At 48.8% G+C, this 19669-nt stretch overlaps 1 protein-coding gene across 5 annotated transcripts in view; it reads left to right on the top strand.

Moving 5' to 3' along the window:
• Positions 1-19669, top strand: part of LOC144770552 (kinesin-like protein KIF18B) — a 411545-nt gene that overhangs the window by 272849 nt on the left and 119027 nt on the right. For all 5 annotated transcript variants that reach the window (XM_078655159.1, XM_078655158.1, XM_078655157.1 and 2 more), the window contains 2 exons: positions 14212-14821; positions 15510-15623. In XM_078655159.1, coding sequence (XP_078511285.1) covers positions 14212-14821; positions 15510-15623 — 724 coding nt within the window. The remainder of the gene's footprint in view (positions 1-14211; positions 14822-15509; positions 15624-19669) is intronic.

The following is a 19669-nucleotide window of genomic DNA, read 5'->3' as shown; positions in this document are numbered from 1 at the left end:
AGAATTTGACAGGCAACGTCGTATTTACATGTTTAACTCTGAAATTAAGGCCAAACAATTTTTGGGGATTATTTAATTGGCTGTTGCAATATAAATACCTGATATATATATATATATGATCGGATCTGATACATCTCTTTGGGGCTCAGGATATGGTGACTTTGGTGGTTGATCTTTGATTATTTTCAGATTTTTGGTTGTGGTCCATATAGACTCCAAAGATTGATCAGGGTTGTTCTAGAATGTAATATTCTCCCTTATATATAAAAAGAAGGGGGGGGGGAGAAAGAGATGGAAAGGGTTCCTGTGCTCTTCCTTTATGTCGACTGGTCTCACTCTCTGCTTGTTTTTTTTCTGTTTTCCGTTTCTGTTAATTCATTTTGTTGTGGTTATTCAGTTACGGTGAAATCACGCTGATGTAATCATTTTGGTGTAAAAATAAGCTCCGGCTCTAGAGGGGGCATACAAGTCATCTACCAGACCACCCCAGGTCTGAAAGCTTCACATTTAGGGTCTTGGAGGAGGGGAGACGGGTGGAGGGGTCAGGGGGTGATATTTATTAAACATACGAGAAATATTGTCATACAATTGAATTAATTGTCAAATCTAGGTATTAGGAGACTCCCTCGTGTCTTTGCAGACCGTAACCTCATGATTATGGAGATCGCTGATGAGGGCTAACAGGACACTACAGCGTCGGACATTTGACAGGAAATTACTCCTTAACACCAGTTCTATTCAGCACATGAGAAATGGCTTTCTGAGTTCCTGGCAATCAAGAGAAATTGTGCCTCTGATGATGCAGTGTGAGACTCACTAAAAGCTGGAATTAGAGGGGAGACCACCAGCTTTAGTTTTCACAATCAGAGACCGCAGGTTAATGAGACAGGCGTTTTATCCCGAGCTTTCTGAACTCGAGGCACAACATATGAGGCTGATCATGGCAAGCGGAATAATCCCGAGCTGCTGCAAAATATCACTGTGGCTAAAGCTAGGATTAATAGCGACCATAGCAGGCCACATGTGGAAAAACAGCGGACTCATAGGGCTGAAAGCTAAGAGTATGGCAGAGTGTTGGGAGATTATAGGCCCTTCGTACACGACAGACCAAAACAAACTGGTGTATAGATTCCATACTGGACAGGGAAGGGGGCTGGCTAGCACACCCAAGGCTATCACCAGAGTATTCAAGGGGTATTATGAAGAACTTTACCAAGAAGACAAATTTCCCCTACTAGATCGGTTGGAAGTCTTTCTTGATAAAATAATAATAAAGCGGCTTGAGAGGGAAGATCGTGAACCCCTGGAGACTGCTTTAATTCCCAATGAAATCTGATTAGCTTTATACTATCTAGCATTCGGTACAGCGGCCGGGCCAGATGAAATGCCAAAAGAATTTTATGGAACGTCCTTCCCAGTACCTGCCAGAGACATGACAGATATTATTTTAAACATAACTGGGTTGCCTCCGCTTAATGGGGGTGTATTAATAATGTGGTCTTTACAGAGAAGGGGAAGCCTCCTACGAACATACATACCTATTTTGCTAATCAATAGCAATCAAAACTCTATTTAAAAATCCTGGGAGTCATGGATGGGAAGGATCATAGCCTAATTGTTTCCCCTCTGGCAACATGGGTTTATACTTAGGCGGGGAACAACAGATCTTGTAAGGCGAGCAATTGTTTGATGTAGCGACAGTGACAAAGGAGCCAATGGCTCTGATCCTGCTCCATGAGGAGAAAGCCTTCGACTGTGCTGTGGGAAAACCGATGGTTAATATTTAGGCGTAAGTGGCTTGGCCATGACTTAATTAAACCTATGAAAGGCATTAAACCACAAGCCATCTTCTAGACATCAAATAATGGGGGTTGAATTAAAAAAAACTATTGATCATAAGAGGGACCCAACAGGAATACTTACCCCGGAGTTGGCAAACACCCTGGCTGAATTAGAAAAGAAAGCCAAATTATTTAAGGCATTTTCTGGTTACCTTCTGAATGAAGGAACAAGCCAGATAGTCGGTACCAACGACAATGTATCGAGTGATAATAGGTGAGTAGAAAGTGCAACATATTTAGGGATTAGGATCAGGGCGGAAGTGGTCAAAATCACAGGTATACATTATACACCAATGCTGATAAAAGCCAAGCAAGACTTAAGAAGAATAAACAGCCTACATTTAACATTAGCTAGTTGATTCAATCTAGTTAATTGAGGCAATTTATTCTAACTAGAGTCCGGCATTCCCTAAGATATCTGTGCTCCACAGAAACAGAGGTGGCTGGGCAACGCACAAGTTACTTACCTTCGGTAACAATATATCTGTAAGAAACATTAGTTGTGATAGATTCCTTACCGTAGAATTACACCCAGAAGTTTTCGCCAGCAGTATCCTTACGTGTCGGTTTGCGTCGTTGTGCGGCTCCGCGTGCGTTGTTGGTGCCGGGATGACGTCGCTGGAGCTAATTAGACACGCGCACTGACATCAGTTCTGTACTCGACTTTCCGCGCCAGGAAGGCAGAGCCATGCAGGAAGCTGACCACTGGTGCCATGAAACTAGGGCCCTGAAAGGGATGTCCTTAACCCTAGAAATCAGCTTGCAGAACGGGGAGGATGGGTGGGGCTGTAAGGAATCACTACTAATGTTTCTTAAAGATATATCATTACCAAATGTAAGTAACTTGTGCATCTGAAAGAAACACGTAGTGATAGATTCCTTACCGTAGAATAGATACCCAAGCAATACTAACCCCTGTGGTGGGTCTGCGAACCAAGATCACACCAGGAAGTCCTGGAGAACAGAACGGCCAAAGAAGCTGTCTTTACAGACTTGGCTATCCAGGCTACAATGCTTGGTAAATGTGTGCACGTGGCTGCCTGACAGATGTCATGCAAGGGTACTCCCCATCCCAAAGCAGTAGTGGCTGCCGTCGACCTGGTAGAATGGGCGTGAAGCCCCACTGGAGGCTCCTTTTTAGCCAAAGAATAACAAGCCTTAATGCACAGAACGACCCATCAAGAGATGGTCAGCTTGTGCATGGCCCGACCTTTCTTGCGCCCACGTAGCCAACAAAAAGCTGGTCATCCACCCGGAACAGTTGTGTGCGGTTAAGGTAGAATGAGAGTGCACGTTTTGGGTCCAGACGGTGGAGCCTCTCTTCCTCTTTAGAAGGATGCAGGGGCAGAAAGAAGGTGGGTAAACTGATGGTCTGCCCAATGTGAAAGGCAGTGACAACCTTTGGCAGAAAAGATGGACGAGTTCTCAGAACAACTTTGCCCGGATGGACAGAGAGAAAAGGAGGTTTAGAAGAAAGAGCCTGGAGCTAGCTCATTCTTCTAGCAGAGGTGATGGCAACCAAGAAAGCAGTCTTTAAAGTGAGAAGACGAAGGAAACAGTTGTGAAGTGGCTCAAAAGGAGCACACATCAGATACGTCAGAACTAGGTTCAAGTCCCACTGAGGCATTAAGAAAGGAACAGGAGGGAAAAGATGAGTAATGCCTTTTAAGAATCTATTTACAACTGGGGACTTGAAAAGGGAAGCTATAAAAAGGCTGAAATGGCCGAGAGATAGCCCTTGATAGTGCCCAGAGCAGAGACCTGCTGGGCCAAAGAGAGGAGAAATAGAAGGACCTCTGAAAGAGGGACAGAAGGGGATCCACAGTCTTTGCTGTGCACCATGCCACAAATGTATTCCACCTGCAGGCGTATACCTTTTCAGTGGAGGAACGCCTGGCTGCCAAGATACCATCACAGACTTCAGGAGGCAGGTGGAAAGCTGTCAACTGCCGCCTGCTCCATCTCCACGCAAGGAGGTGGAGGCTGGATAGGTTCGGGTAAAGAACCCTCCCCTGTTGCTGCGACAGAAGATCACCCCAAAGAAGCAGGGGGAGCGGGGTATCGATCGCCATGCTGAGTAGCTCAGGACCATATTCTTAGAGCCCAGTACGGAGCCACAAGAATAAATTGGGCCCGGTCGCGCTTGATCATCTTCAGCACTCTGGGTAGAAGTGGTATAGGCGGAAAGGCGTATAGTAGACCGCAACTCCACTCGCGACGAAAAACATCACCTAGTGAGTGCGGCCTTGGAAATTGCAACGCGGAGAACTGATGACATTGCGCGTTCTCTTCGATGGCGAATAGATCTAACCAAGCCTCTCCCCATTGCTGAAAGAGAACTTGCGCGACCTCCGAGTTCAGACGCCATGCGTGAGCCATCATGCACCAACGGCTTAGTTTGTCCGCTCTGGTGTTCAGAGTACCTGCCAGGTGTTGAACCACCAGGAGTATGCCCTGATGTTCCAGCCATGTCCAGAGGCGCAGAGCCTCCTGACATAGGGTCCACTACCCCACCCACCCTGTTTGTTGCAGTACCACATGGCGGTAGTGTTGTCTGTGAACACCTCCACTACTCTCCCCACAACAGAGGGAAGGAATGCCTTCAGTGCAAGTCGGATCGCCCAAAGCTCCAGACGTTTGATGATATGGAGCCGGGACTCCGCGGGAGACCAGAGGCCTCTGATCTCCATCTCCCCCATGTGGGCGCCCCATTCCAGAAGGGACGGGTCCGTCACAACTGTGTGTTCTGGTTGGGGAAGGGAGAGGGATCTGCCATTGACCCAATCGTGATCCGTGAGCCACCACTACAATTGTCGTGCAGTGCCCTCCAAGATCTAGACGTGATCGGACAGGTTGCCCTGAAGCTGTGCCCACTGGATCTTCAGGTCCCACTGCAGAGCCCGCATATGCCATCTGGCATGATCCACTGGCAGAATGCAGGAGGCCATCAGGCTCAGTAGCCGAAGGGTAATCCTGACCAAAACCCGGGATAGAGGCTGAAAGATCGGAATCATAGCCTGAATATCCCGGACTCACTGTTCTTGAGGATAAACCCGAAACCGCGCCGAGTCCAGAACTGCTCCAATGAAGAGGAGCTTCTGTGAGGGAATCAGGTGCGACTTCGAAACGTTTATGGAAAACCCCAGCAAATGCAGGAGGTGGGAGACGACTGTCTGGGGCGAGCCCGCCTTCAACAACAAGATAGGGGAAGACTGAAACCCCGATCTGAACAGGTGAGCTGCCATCTCCTTCGTGAACACCCGAGGGGCGCTAGTGAGGCCAAAGGGGAGCAGGGTAAACTGAAATGCAGGTAACGCCGGTAGGGCGGAAGGACGGGGATATGAAAATAAGCGTTCTGCAAGTCCAACGCTAACATCCAGTCTTGCGTGTCTAGGGCAGACAAGACCTGAGCTAGTGTGAGCATCTTGAACTTCTCCTTCCGGAGGAAGCGATTGACGTTCCGAAGGTCTAAGATAAGACGTAGGCCCTTGTCCTTCTTTGGAACCAGGAAGTAGTGGGAGTAGCAACCACGACCTGCTTCTGGCATCGGAAAGCGCTCGATGGCCCCCTTTGCCAAGAGGGCCGCAACTTCCTGCTGGAGGAGTGCCAAGTGATCCCCCGACATGCGGTGGTACTGCGGTGGCATGGCTGGAGGGGTGGTCTCGAGGGAGAGGGAGTAGCCCCCTCGGACAATTTGCATCCCCCACTTGTCCGAGGTGATGTTGCGCCAGTGAGGGAGATGATGGCGAATTCTGCCGCCCACTGGCATTTGAAGGGCCTGAAATTCCGGACTAGGAAGGCTTTGCAGTGGATGCTGTGGGGGTGGAGGTGGATTGACCCACCCACCGGCCCCCTGAAACGCATCAACGGTTGCAACGTCTGCGGCCACGCTGATGCTGTTGTTGCGGTGGCCTGTGGCTCTGCGAACGTGGTGGGGCACCCCTTCCGTGGCCACGAAAAGCAGAAGGAGGAGGACCGTAGCCCGGGAGTCCTTAAAGCGCTCCAACACACTGTCCGCTTTATTGCCAAAGAGGTGAATGCCATCAAAAGGCATGTCTATCAGAGTGTTCTGGACATCCCCTGAGAAGCCAGTGGTCTTCAGCCAGGCGTGGAGCTTTAGCGCCACCGTTGTGGAAATTGATCTGCCCAGCGAGTCAGCGGTGTCTAGCCCACAATGTATGGTGAACTTAGCTGCATCTCTCCCAGCAGCAATAGCGTGGGTGAGGACTGTCTGGGCCTCCTTCGGGCAGTTAGGCAGCACCTGCGCAACCGCGTCCCACAGAGAGTGGGAATAATGGCCCAAGATGCATGCAGTGTTCACAGACCGCAGCCCTAAGCTGGCAGATGAAAACAGCTTCTTGCCAAGCTGCTCCAGCTTCTTAGATTCCCTATCCGGAGGGGCGGAAGGGAGCGCGCTCTGGGAAGTAGAGGCTTGGACAACCAAGCTCTCAGGGGTGGGGTGTTGGGAGAGACAGAGGGGGTCGCCTGGAGACAGGCAATGGTGTCGGGCCACGTTCCTGTCCACATGAGCCCCAGTGTTGGGCCTGGAACAGGTGCCCAAAAGAATGTCAGACAGGGTTTCATTAAAGGGCAGCAAGGGCTCTGAAGAGGTTGCCGCAGGCTGGAGCATTTTTGTCAGGAGGTAAGTCCTGACGGCCACCGTAGGGAGTACGAGGTGAAGGGCCTCGGCTGCCCTACACAACACCACAACTTGACTAGCTCCTATCACCACGGTAGGAGGAGACAGCATGCCATGGTCAGGTGAGGTGTCAAGACCACTGGCATCCCCCAAATCCTCTACCCAGTCCAGATCATACGCACACTCCTGTGCTAGAGGGTCCTCAGACCTCTCCCAGTCCTCCCCTTCCTCCGAAGTCTGTGGAACAGGCTGAAAATACGGAGGACAGACATGGCAAAAAAGGCCCCATCGGTGTCGGAATCCGCACCGTGCGGCACTGATCCGGCACTGTGTCTGGTTCAGGGCTGAACCTGGGGATGACGTCGTCCCGAGGAGCGGGCGACGTCTGTGGTGGTGATGCCGGGGAGGTCGACGTCGGTGGAGGTGTTATTAGGTCAACAGGGGTCCAATCCTGGATCCCAGGGGGTCCTGCAGTGCTGGGACCGGAGCCGCCATGCATTTCAGGTTATAGGAAAAACCCTTCTTCAGGGGAAAATTATTTTCAAACTTATAGTTTCTTTTTTGTTATATATCATGTTCATCAGGTAGGCACTATAACAAAAAACAAAGTAGAATACTCTATTATATAACCCGAAATGCATTGGGATCTTTTTTTTTTTTTTTTTTTTTTTACATATTCAAATGTATCCTAAAATGTGCATATTTCTATCTACTACACAGTAGACTTTTTTTGTATAATGTAGTTCTCAGAATCAGTTTAACAGAAAGACTGTGTGTATATGCAGGGGGCAAGGTTTGTTATCTTCCAATCACGCAAGTTATTGTATATGCGTTATTAAAACTGCAAAAGGGGTCGAGAAGACCCTGAATTGTTGCAGTAGGGTCACAGAGATGTAAACACCTGGGATTCGATGTCTCATCCTCTCATGGAACTTCCATCGATAGGGCGGGGTCAGTTAAGAGTTAGGACACTTCTGCCCTGTTCTGTGATGTAGGTTTCAAAACCCATGTTACTCATGAACCATGTGTTGCAGCAACCAAGTCCTACAACATCTGCAGGTAGGAGGAACCAAAAGTCTGATGTGTACATCAACCGCTAACCAACATTTCCTGGAGTGGGTTCTATGAACTGAGCTTGAACCGCCATCTAGGCACTGGGAGCTCAGGGACTCTGGTTCTCAAGCTCCACAGAAACACAGCAGGACTCTGTGCTCACTTTATTACCCCCCGGAAACCTTTCGTGTTGCAGAAAGGGGCACAATACTTGTGGGCACCTACTGTATTACGCGCCGTTCAACCTAAAAAAGAGGGGTGCAGCTCTGTTGCACCAGCCAAGCTTTTCACCATCAGGCCCACGCCCCAGAAGCTACAGCGAGCTTAAATCGGCGCCCCTAAACAAACACTGAGGATGGCCCGCACTGGAACGTCAACGCTCCAGGGCAGCGCCGCTGCTTTTACTCAGACCAAATTTTATATCGCTCTTCATACTGGTACTAACGTGTTTTTTAAATGCTTCCTTTACTTGACGATACAATGCGCAAGTCTATTATTTCCCAGGAATGCCAGGATCACACAGTTTTGGTAAGCAAGTGGGGGTGTGCACACAGCTAACATCCTACCCGCTAGTTGACGCCTGCTCCTGACTGCTGCACAGGTCATCCGTTTCTCTCAGTGCCCTCCAGAGGTTTAATGTACATCTGGAGAGCAGGTGCGCTGCAAAAATCTGTCCGTAAGGCATTTTACTACTCTGGAAACTGCACGCAAACTGTGACCAACAAACGGCGAGGACATCACGTAAGATACACGAACACCTGCCCAACAGAGAACCCCAAAAGGTTTTACTGCCCTCTGGACCACCAAGGCATTGTCACGCACGGTGAAACTGCTGTATAGCTCAGTGGATGAATGTACCAACTGCAGAGATACACGTGTAACTTTACTGAGCTCCGGCAATGGCGGACAGAATCTTTCATTCGCCTGAAGTTGTTAAGACGTGGGTGCACAGAAGCTAAAAACTGCGCTCGAAAGCGCTATAACAAGCACATTCTTAGGTTTGAGCCACCGCCCAATGAAATGTGAAAGCTTTCCAAGTTCGGAAGTTTGTGGCTTCCAAAAACAAGCATTTGCAATGCAATAGGACTCGCATTTAAGTAAGACCTATAGCATTGGAAACTGTAGTGCAGGTGGAGGAGTACGGGCGGGCGCGAGAAGGCACGACTGGGAGTGTGTGGGGAGGCCCCAAAGAAGTCACGGACTGCGGGGGGGGAGGAGAACTCGAAGAAAATAGTGTTCACAGGAAAGCGGTCAATAGCCATGGAAAGATACAGATGAAGACATGGCCGTCATGGGGAGGGGCTAACAAGCCTAAAACCAATCGTAAAGCAGCATTTAGGACCTAAGCGAATAAAAAAGATGACAACATTTCCAGACCCAACCGCTAGATGGCAGAATAATGCACAGCATCTGAATCCAGAAAATTATTCAAGCTGCAAAACGACACCAACAGGTAAGAAACTATACGTTTCATGTGTATTTTTCCCATCCACATCTCTCTTTTTTAATCTTGCCACTACCCCAATTTTTTAGGTTTCGCCTGGCGTTTACTGCGCAAGCAGTATCGCGCAGGCGAAAACTTTTGTAAACTAGTATGGGGCTTCGTTCCGCCTCTCTGTCCCATTGGCTAGCTCCATAAATGGAGGCTAGCCATTGGAACAGAGATGCGTCACTCATTCCCCGAGCAGATTCGTGGGCGTTCCCACGATTTTTACTCATCCCGCCCATTTTCGTGCGGCGGTGGGCGGGGTTTATTTTTTTTGCTCGTCGAGGTTTCACTTGGTCATTCCCCGTCCGACCGCCGCCGGAGGAAGTCCAGGTGAGTACCTTTCTTTCAGCATCCGTGTCTCCTTTCCTGCCCCCCATCCCGCTGTCCGTGTCTCCTTTCCCGCCCCCCCTCCCGCTGACCGTGTCTCCTTTCCCGCCGTCTCCTTTCCCGCCGTCTCCTTTCCCGCCCCCCCTCCCGCTGACCGTGTCTCCTTTCCCACCGTCTCCTTTCCCGCCCCCCCTCCCGCTGACCGTGCCCCCCCTCCCGCTGACCGTGTCGCCTTTCCCGCCGTCTCCTTTCCTTTCCCGGAATTTCGTGTAAAGGCACGCTTTAAAATTATTGTGTAGTTTATCTAATCTCATCTTGTTCAAATATTTTCATCACATAACCTTGAAGCCTGAAGACACAGTCTGTGATAATCTGTGCAAACTGCCTTTGTGGTTATTACAGAGAAAAGACACACTTAAAAAAAAAAAGAGAGAACGCTCATGCAAAGCTGCCTTTTAAGTCGCGCTGCAGCCGCGGTTCAATCAGAGCCGCATTATTCGCACTCATGAGACGGAAAGTGTTCCCCAGCAGTGGGGGTATTGACTTTAAAAATTCACTGGCGAGGCGTTTAGAGCCTGCAGGAATGTCAAAACTCCAAGCTGAATTCTGATGTTTTCGCCTCAGGTTAGCCTTGACTGACATGCTCGGAGCGCCCATGTTTGTGCTCGGGCATCCATTAACTGTCCTTGACTCAATGTTAGGCGGCCCTAACGGTCACCTCTGCGCCTAACGGCGCCACGAGGCGCGAGGACAGCAGTAAATACGCCGTTTGCGGCTTCATTAAGGGAATGGCGTTTGATCCCAAATTAATGAGAACCTGTTAATTATTATTCAGATCGCTGTGCTTCACGAGGGATCATTCCGGGCAAGTACCTTGTTAAGGAAACTAAGTTTCCAAAAGAAAAAAAAAGTCAACTTTTGTAAACAAGTATGGGGCTTCGTTCCGCCTCTCTGTCCCATTGGACAGAGAGGCGGAACGAAGCCCCCCACTCCCGCTAACCGTGTCTCCTTTCCCGCCGTCTCCTTTCCCGCCCCCCCTCCCGCTGACCGTGTCTCCTTTCCCGCCGTCTCCTTTCCCGCCCCCCTCCCGCTGACCGTGCCCCCTCCCGCTGTCCATGTCTCCTTTCCCGCCCCCCTCCCGCTGACCGTGTCAACTTTCCCGCCGTCTCCTTTCCCGCCCCCCCTCCCGCTGACCGTGTCTCCTTTCCCGCCGTCTCCTTTCCCGCCCCCCCCTCCCGCTGACCGTGTCTACTTTCCCGCCCCCCCTCCCACTGACCGTGTCTCCTTTCCCGCCCCTCCCCCCACTCCCGCTAACCGTGTCTCCTTTCTCGCCCTCCCCCCCCCCCCCCTATTGTATGCTGGTGGCCTAGACACCACTTGTGCAACAAGGAGAGCACAACAGTTTCTTCTCTGGGGGAAATGAAGGGCGGTGGCCCTGCCCACGAGTTGGTACTTTTCTTTCGGAAGGGACACCCACCGTGAACACCGTGAACCACGAGCTGTGCTCATTAAAGTGTCCCCAGTGTTCCATTGGTTGCCCACAGCCCCTGCCATGTCCTGTCTTCACAGGCAGCCTGCAACAGTGTGGCTTGGCACACCTCGAGACTTTTACTTGAACAGAAATGACAATCGCAATCACACTGGTTCTGTTTACACTGTTCTCGGGAAAGAAACGCGGCGAGGACAGGTTGTATATATGGGCATTGAATAATCAATCTTTAGGGCAGCCTAATAGGACGAGCACCTTCCTCTTGTACTATTTATTCCTGCTTTTCTCCGATACCTGAAAGTCTCGTTTAATGAGGATTCGGACAAAAGCGGGAGGTTGGGGGAGGGGGCAGCTATGAATGGTCTTTATTTTGGGTCTTACATTGTGGAATCGGATTCCTGTAGCGATTAGGCAGGGCTACACAATTATGGGATTGAAAGATGGGGTGATTATGGCATTGAAAAGATGGCTTTTTTGCGGATTTGCGTTTTTGTTGTTGAACGCTTCTTTCCTATCCTCATTTAAAACTCTGATGCTGAAGACGGGTCAGATGATTTTGTGCGCGGAATATCTTTCATATTGTTTCTTTGCCTTTGATTGATCTGGTACTCCGGCCGCCTGTACGTGGTAACAGTTTGTGGTGATTGACGTGTGATGCCGAGCGCGCCCCCTGCGCGTCCCTGTTGTTAGTCATGCTTGCCTCCTTCGCGCCCCCTGCGTGCCCATGTTGTCAGTCCTGCGTGCCTCCTGCGCGCCTTTGTTGTCAGTCATGCTTGCCCCCTGCGCGCCCATGTTGTCAGTCATGCTTGCCCCCCTGCGCGCCCATGTTGTCTGTCATGCTTGCCCCCTGCGCGCCCATGTTGTCAGTCATGCTTGCCCCTTGCGCGCCCATGTTGTCAGTCATGCTTGCCCCCTGCGCGCCCATGTTGTCAGTCATGCTTGCCCCCTGCGCGCCCATATTGTCAGTCATGCTTGCCCCCTGCGCGCCAATGTTGTCAGTCATGCTTGCCGCCTGCGTGCCCATGTTGTCAGTCATGCTTGCCTCCTGCGCGCCCATGTTGTCAGTCCTGCTTGCCTCCTGCGCGCCCATGTTGTCAGTCATGCTTGCCTCCTGCGCGCCCATGTTGTCAGTCATGCTTGCCTCCTGCGCGCGCGCGTGTGTGTGTGTGTGTGGCTCTGTGTGTGTGTTTGTGCTCTGTGTGTGTGTTTGTGCTCTGTGTGTGTGTGCAAATGCAATAGGTCTCGCATTAGTGAGAGATTAAGCTATTGGCATTGTAAATGACAATGCCATTTATTTATCTGTTTTCAAAACCAACACATAAATACAAAATTTGTCATTTACAATGGCAATAGCTCTAACTTTTACAAAGGCGAAACCGTTGCATTGTAAATGCTCGTTATAAAATCGCAATCCTTTGGAGCTAGGAGGCAGTTTTAAGCACAGTCTGAGTCACGGTTCCCACAATGTCAAAGGTGTGAGGGTCAATTCCTCCCGGTTGAACGCAGACCCGATGATGATGCAAACGGTCATCAGTACGTCGGTGAGATGAGATAACATGACACCAATTGTACATAACTGTTGAGGTTCCCACAAGAAATTATATTTGAGATCCCTCAATGTGACCCTGTGTTTTCCCACTCGCCTTGATTTTTGTTGATATTGTTAGGATGACTGATACCTTAGCTTCTCTCTCCCCCTCATTATTTGCATCAAGATGTGATGGAGTAAAAGGTCACTTCTGCACCTCAGGCATTTATTTTTGTTGATGTTTGTGCAACGTCAACATCATCCTCTATTCACCTTTTCGCTAGTTGGTGTTTAAAGAGAGAGATTATTTTGGCTGAGCAGTCCTACACAACATTCTTGTTTGCTCACTAACTTATTTGTCTACTTTTGTTCAATTATTTCTTTGAAAGTCTTAGAAGAGGATTCTTCAGGCTAATATGTCCACAGATCCACGTCAACCTTGACATCCACTTGAATAACTGAGCTCCAAATACCTCTTACAGTGTGCACATAGACAATTAATTCTCTGTCCATTGCGGTGCATGGAAATGGAACATAAGTATGGATTTACAAGTGGCCCAATAAATATACTCAACATCACTTCTCACTATTCATGCTCCTTTTCATAGACAGTCACGGTGAAGTCCTCCTAATGACCTCTGTTCTCTGGAAGATAATTTATAAGAAGAGGAATCTATAGAAATAATGTGTATATTTCAGAAAACCTGTAACAGAAATTATGTGCCTTGATTTTCACCTGCAGTGGGATTTTTCCTAGATTTATGCTATTGTCTCTCTGATTAGACTAAAGTATTGTGAGCCACTGGATTCAAGCTAGCCTGGCTGACGAGGGGTGATACCCCAAGACCAGTCCCAGGGTGCTTATTTCCGGTCCAGGGACAACCTCCCATGGCAGTTCAGGCTGGACTGTTCCTATGAGGAGCAGGGTCGAGACTGATTTGCATATGGAGGGGTCCACACTGGGGTGGTGTGGTGCGCAAAAGAACGATTGATTGAACCCAGATCTTTGGGACTGGGGGTGAGTGTTTGCATTGTTCAGCATTCCGTCCATCATTTCTTCTTTTTGCTTTTGTTGCCCTAAAGTGCCCTGAGCTTCTACTGTAAATGCTGCTCGAATCTAATCTGGGCCCTGGTCACAGAAATGAGGCCAGTCCACTTAGTGATGCAAAAGAAAAAACACCTAGGTTATATAACATTATACAAATGTGACAGTATTAACTATAGATTTATAGTTGCCTTTACCATTCCTAATAATATACTATGGAATATATATACTCACAATGGGGACTATTCAAAGCATGTCGATATGTGAACGATACTCGTCTTGGATATTTGTAGTTGCACAGAACAAACATTTTTTTTTCTTAGATGCTGGGTCCCCTATATAATCAAAATGATTTACCTTGTTCACTTACAACATTCATTGACCTTGGATATGCACATTTGAGGAGTCTGTGACTGCTCCATTCAAGCTATCTGCGTGACCTGCTCTAACATTGGTCAGAACGCTGTTCAAGCCATATCTGGAAATTGTTCTTGATGTGGAATTTCCTTTTTTGGATTTGATACAGTGATGCACATTTAGTGCACAACCGTATCTAGTGGTTCACATCTCTTGTAAGGTTTGAGCTTCCACATCACCCTTCCCCTGATTGCAACAACGACTTTTGTTAATCTTACTGTATCCTGTGTGAATGAGCAAATGGGAGATCAGGAGCGAGGTTACGTATTTCTTCCTTCAGGGAGAACTTATCATGCAAAGTTTGAACACCATCACACAATACAAATAATGTTTTGGGTTATATTGTTCAATACACCTTTTCTTATTCTTTGCTAAATTTTCAGAGCCAAACGAGGTGGCCGTGATCACCACAGCTGTGGCGAGACCATTGCTGAAGCGCAGCCGAAGGGAGATTCTGCCTGACTGCAGCCCCACACTAGATTCTCCATTTGTGCCGGTGAAGAAGAGGAGAATGTGTGATGTAAGCCCCCCATCCAAGGTGGGCCCCGCAGTTTCAACACCTGAGGGGCAGCTGAAGCAACAGAGAAAGTCTTTAATTCCAGGCAGAAGTCGTGGATCCATGAATAGAGCACTTACGGCCTTGCCAATTGACTCTTCCAACAATGGCTCCACAACGCTCATACTGCCCGACAGCCCCTCAAAAAAGACATCGCTCTGTACACCAAAGTACGCATCAGGTGGCTCTCCAAAGAACTGTCCTGCTGGAGTCGCTAAAGGTCGCCTGCCTCTAACCACGTCAGCAATTCAGAACTGTGCCTCAGTCCAGAAAGCCCCACTGCCATTAAGGGACTTGAACACTACCTTTGACCTTTCTGAAGAAGGCTGGTCATCCTCATTAATGGATAAGACTGTGATCCTTGGCCCCTCTGCTTTCCCTGGCTGGGAAAACATTGTCTGCAATTTGGGGCAGGCTGATGGTTGTACACGGCACAGGTATGTGACTGGCTATGTATTTGTTAACTGCTGGTGATTCCAAGTCCCATCAGGATGCTGTGTTTGGGAGGTGGCCCGGGCTAACCTGTCTTAGAGTGAGATATGAGGAGAGTGTTGTAAACTCTTCAGTTTTGCCTCTAGACTGAGAAATCACAGCAGGAAGTGAAGCAGTCAGGCTGGCCTATCCAGGTTTCCTGATCTAGAGTGAATTATGAAAATGATTGTTCCTGTCTTTTAATTTTTGTGCTACAGAGATATGTGAGGCGGAGTATGTCTAGCTTTATGAGCGAACAACTGAGAAAATGAATGCGAAACTGTGTTCCTAACCCTGCAACCTCAACTTGCTTCTCCTCTAATGAGGATGAATATTCAGAGTCTAGTTTCTGAAAGCTTACTTGACCCACAGCTCTGGGTAAGGCTGAGTGTACTTGGCCCTGTCAGCTCTCGTGTCCTAGAGAAATGTGAGAATAAGAATGATCAGCTATGTTGTCCCGAGTTGCAAGTTGTAAGATAATGTTATTTTTGTAATATGACTTGCATTTTGCATACATCTGTTGTCTTTTGTAGATTGCAGTTGGAGTTGGTTAGTAGGTTCTGTAACAGTATTTTTCCTTTTTCTTCTCCATCTTCACTTGTCGGCCCCATTACTTCAATCTCTACTACCCTTACACTTTGTTTTGGGGCAAAGGCCTGAGGTTGCAGTTTTCACAATGAAGGGTCCATCTGTCTCAAGGAGCAGTGCCCCCCAGCCACCGTCTACTGTCAAGAAATCAGGTGCCCAGAGAAGACGGCGATCAATTAGGTGAGTCTAGCAATAATGGGGGCAGGTTGACAGGTTAACGAACTTAACCTCCCTTTCCCAACTTCTCTGTTTTCACTCTTCTTCCACTGCACTTTCCCGGGAAGCCCAGACTCACTGTCATATTTGTTACCACCAGTTACCACAAAAGAGTAGTATAGATTGGTAGGCGCTGAGGTGAACTTTTGCTTCAACTTCTACAATGTTGTCTGCATAGGTATGTTTAACTCCAACAAATGATGGACGAAATGCTGAATGATTCAAACATTCTCTCCCAGTTGAGATCTGGGTTCAAATCCATTGTTCTTTTGCCCACTGCGCCACCCCAGTTTGGACCCAGCCATATGCAAATCAGTCTTGACCCCGTGCCTCATGGGAACAGTCCAGACCGAACTGCCAAGCCAGGTCCTCCCTGGACCAGAAACAAGCTTCAAGACTGGAAAGGCAAGGTGAGCAAACAAAACAACGGATTTAGGCCCAGATCTCTGTACTGGGGTGAATGTATGACATTGTTATGCATTCTGTCCATCAATTGTTTTTTTTTTTGCATTTGTCGCCCCGAGTAGGACGGATATGCCCAGACGTGGGTCCCATGCTATCCATGCCACTGCTGTCAAGCTATCCTGCTGATGAAGGGTGAAACCCCAAAATCGGTCCTAGGCCTGGCAGTTCGGGCTGGACTGTTCCCATTGGGCGCAGTGTCAAGACTGATTTGCATGTGGCTGGGTCCAAACTGGAAAGGCATGGTGAACAAAAACGATGGATTTAGGCCCAGATCTTTGTACTGGGTTGAATGTATGACATTGTTCTGCATTCTGTCCATCAATTGTTCTTTTTGCGTCTGCATAGGTATAGCAGCTTTCTGGAAGTTAGAGGAGTTTGTGGACACGAAATAAAAAGCTTCATATAACTCATGTCACAGATGAACTTCCATTGATGTCAGCTGCCAAAATAGCATGTACATGTCTAACATATATTATTTAGGTGTATTATAAAGTAAACAGATAAGCATTTTCACCAACTTCACTGAGTTTGCTTTGGGATGTTGCTTGGCTGGAGTAATTGCTTAATAAATTATAGCTAATGCACTTTGCAAAGGGAGGGCCTGGTCCTGCAGGGTTCTTCACTTTTTTGTGGGGGGGGGGGGAAGGGGAGGGCGGTAGCGGGGATATATTTTCGCTTGATGAGTGTGGAAAGGTTGAAACCATTGTAGTCCGTTTAGTTGGGAATAGTTTCCCCGATCGTGGTTGGGCCTATTGGTGCTTTCAGCTGTTGGACAAGAGAATTTCATAGGACACTACCTTGCTATGTGATTTGGTAGAATTGAAAGAGGAGCCTGGATGTTAAATGTATTTGTCAGTTTAAGGTAATGCTCTTTTTGTTTGGTCACCCCTAATTTTTTCGACAGATGCTGCATGTTTTTTCGACTCGGAGTGCACTGAGACCTGCTAACTAGACCTTAATGCTAGTGCCTTGCCCCTAAAGAGTATGTCGAATTGGCTATACCCAATTGAAAATGGCTAACTTACCTATAAGTCCCTAATAAATGGTACTTTGGTACCCAAGGCATACAAGTTAGATGGGTACCCCAGGGCTTGCAGCACTGATTGTGCCACCCTGGAGGTCTCCAAAGTAAAACAAGTCCCCCAGTCCGCCACTGCAGACTGGTAGAGCAGTTGTCACGGCTAGCCCCAACTTTGCCATTGAGTGCATTGGCAAAGCCACCACTTCCCCTGGACGTGTGTGTAAATCACCTCTCTGGCCCTAAAGGCAGAGTATGACACAGGCAGGACATGTACGTTACATGTCCTGACAGTAAAACATGTGAAAGTACTGAATTTAATGTAACTGTTGCAGTGTGCAGCTTTGGCAAAGCTGCCACTTTAGGCTTTTAAAACTCCGGTGCCTTCCCATCCCATAAGGAGCCTGCTCCACGAGACAGCCTTCTGCCTCCTGGAGAGACATGCTCAGGAAGGAGAACAGTGAGGGATTGCAGGCCAGGGAGGTATCACCTCCCTCCTGCAGGAAGCTACTTGGGTGTTAGTCCCAAAAGGCAGGGTTCAAAGGTGAAGCCGCATTTGAAGGGCAATATGTAACAATAGGAGGAAGGACTGCCCCATTGCTGAGGTAGACCAAATGGCATGGGAAGCAGATAGGGGAAACCAGCTGCCAAACAGGTTTCTCTAGGGGCGTGTAGCCCTGAGGTAGCCACACCCTGGGGTGGGCTACTGAGGTCTGTACACAATTAGAATGGTCTCGTCATTTTGAGAAAGGGCAGAATTGTGTGTCCTGGATATACAAATGCCACACTCCACAGGAAGTGGATTCCATGTGAGAGGAAATCTGGTAGACCGTTTGCTACCAATTGCATCCTGCCCTGACAGCACTTTCTGACCATTAAGAGGGCACCCCTGGCACACATACCTCAGATCTCAACCAACTGAATAAGGACCGAAGAATGATTGCCCCGCTGCACCAAAGGACTAACAAAGAGAGGCTGCACGGACAAGGACTACAGCTGCTGCACCTGGTGCTTAGCGTTGAAAAGGGCTGTGCCTGCTGTGTCCTGCTCAAGGAGAAGCTTGCTGGGGCAAGTTGGTAGTCCAAAGTCTTTAGCCCACTACCACGACCCGATGCACAGAGTTTCACCTGAGTTTGCAGGACACGGGAGAGCTGTTGGAGAATTGCTGGGACCCTAAGAGAGTAAGTTATCGACTCAGGAAGGATTGGCCTGTAACTGCGACAACGGGCACGTGGTAGTCCAGTGGCAACTGGACTTCGGCCAGACCAGCGAGGACTTTGTAGGACATCGACCCTGTCTTCAGGTCCCCCTCACCATCTTTGTGGACCGAGGAATCACTGCTGGAGCGCATCATATCCACAGCATCCTTAAAGCATCTTCAGCTTCCATCATCTCTTGCACCAGGAACACTCCATAGGCATTCATTGGAACATGGATAAAGTGCCTGAAACTGCTTAAGGGCTGCTCCTTTTGTGATGGTCTGAACCCCTTGTTTTGGGTGGGCCCTCTGACTAGCTTCCTGCCAGAGTTGGTCTCCCTAAGTACTTGTAACTGACCTCATTTACACTTACCTAAGCTTTTGCTTAAAAAAGTTTCTAAGTGTTCAATTCATTGACTTTGGCAAGGCTTGTTCACGATTGAGTGAAATTGCTTGTAAAATCTATATCTTTTAGCTGCAGATTCCTTTATTTTGAATTTCCGAGGCTAGATCCCGAAACTTTTGCTTGAGCAATACTCCTTGCATATGGCACATTCAGCTCTGCGTGACTCCGTCGGTTATGACATCGCGGTTGCCTATATAAGCGCCACCCAGGTCTTTTCTTTCTGCGCCACTTAAGCACCAATCTGGGAAGAGCTAGCCTCTGTCACTTTTTGACAGCCTTTTTTTCAGCTTTTGTCGACGTTGGGAAAAATAAAAATGTCCATGTGTGAGGATGCCTTTGAGGAAGACCGGGTTTAAACCTTGCGGTGCCTATCACCGCTTGATGTTGGTTACCAACCCCCAATTAGTCTGTCTCTGCTGTCTCGACTGCGACCACGACTGGAAGTCTTTCTCGGACGGTCTTGCTATGGCTCCAAAGGCCTTGCGGGAACAGGCTATGAACCTCCTTGCTTCCTGGCAATCGACACGATCCAGCGAGACTTCGCGGAACTCATGATCGAAGAAGAGGAGGTTGCTGGACTACTCCCAGAGCCCAAAGTCCTCTTCGTCCCACTTAAGGTCATTGGGACACTCCGGGAAGAGGCACAAGAAGTAGTCCAAGCGGACTAAATCTTCACCTCGACTGTCATCCGTCGACGAACGAAGTAAGGAGCACCCACGCTCTAAGCACGGTTCTGCGGAATCTGGGTCTACTTTGCACCTCTCTTTCAGGGAGCCGGAGCGACCCCCGCTCATTTTAAAGAGTTTTACGAGGTCATGAACCACGTATTTGAGCGGGCCGACCCCTCTGGTGTGCCTTCTGGCACCGCAGGGTCGGAAGGGGCCCCATCGGATTCGACGCCGTCCAATCCGGCCATGGCACCG

Source organism: Lissotriton helveticus, chromosome 7, assembly GCF_964261635.1.
Source record: "Lissotriton helveticus chromosome 7, aLisHel1.1, whole genome shotgun sequence".
NCBI classification, from domain to species: domain Eukaryota; kingdom Metazoa; phylum Chordata; class Amphibia; order Caudata; family Salamandridae; genus Lissotriton; species Lissotriton helveticus.
This window is presented reverse-complemented; position numbering and strand designations above follow the sequence as displayed.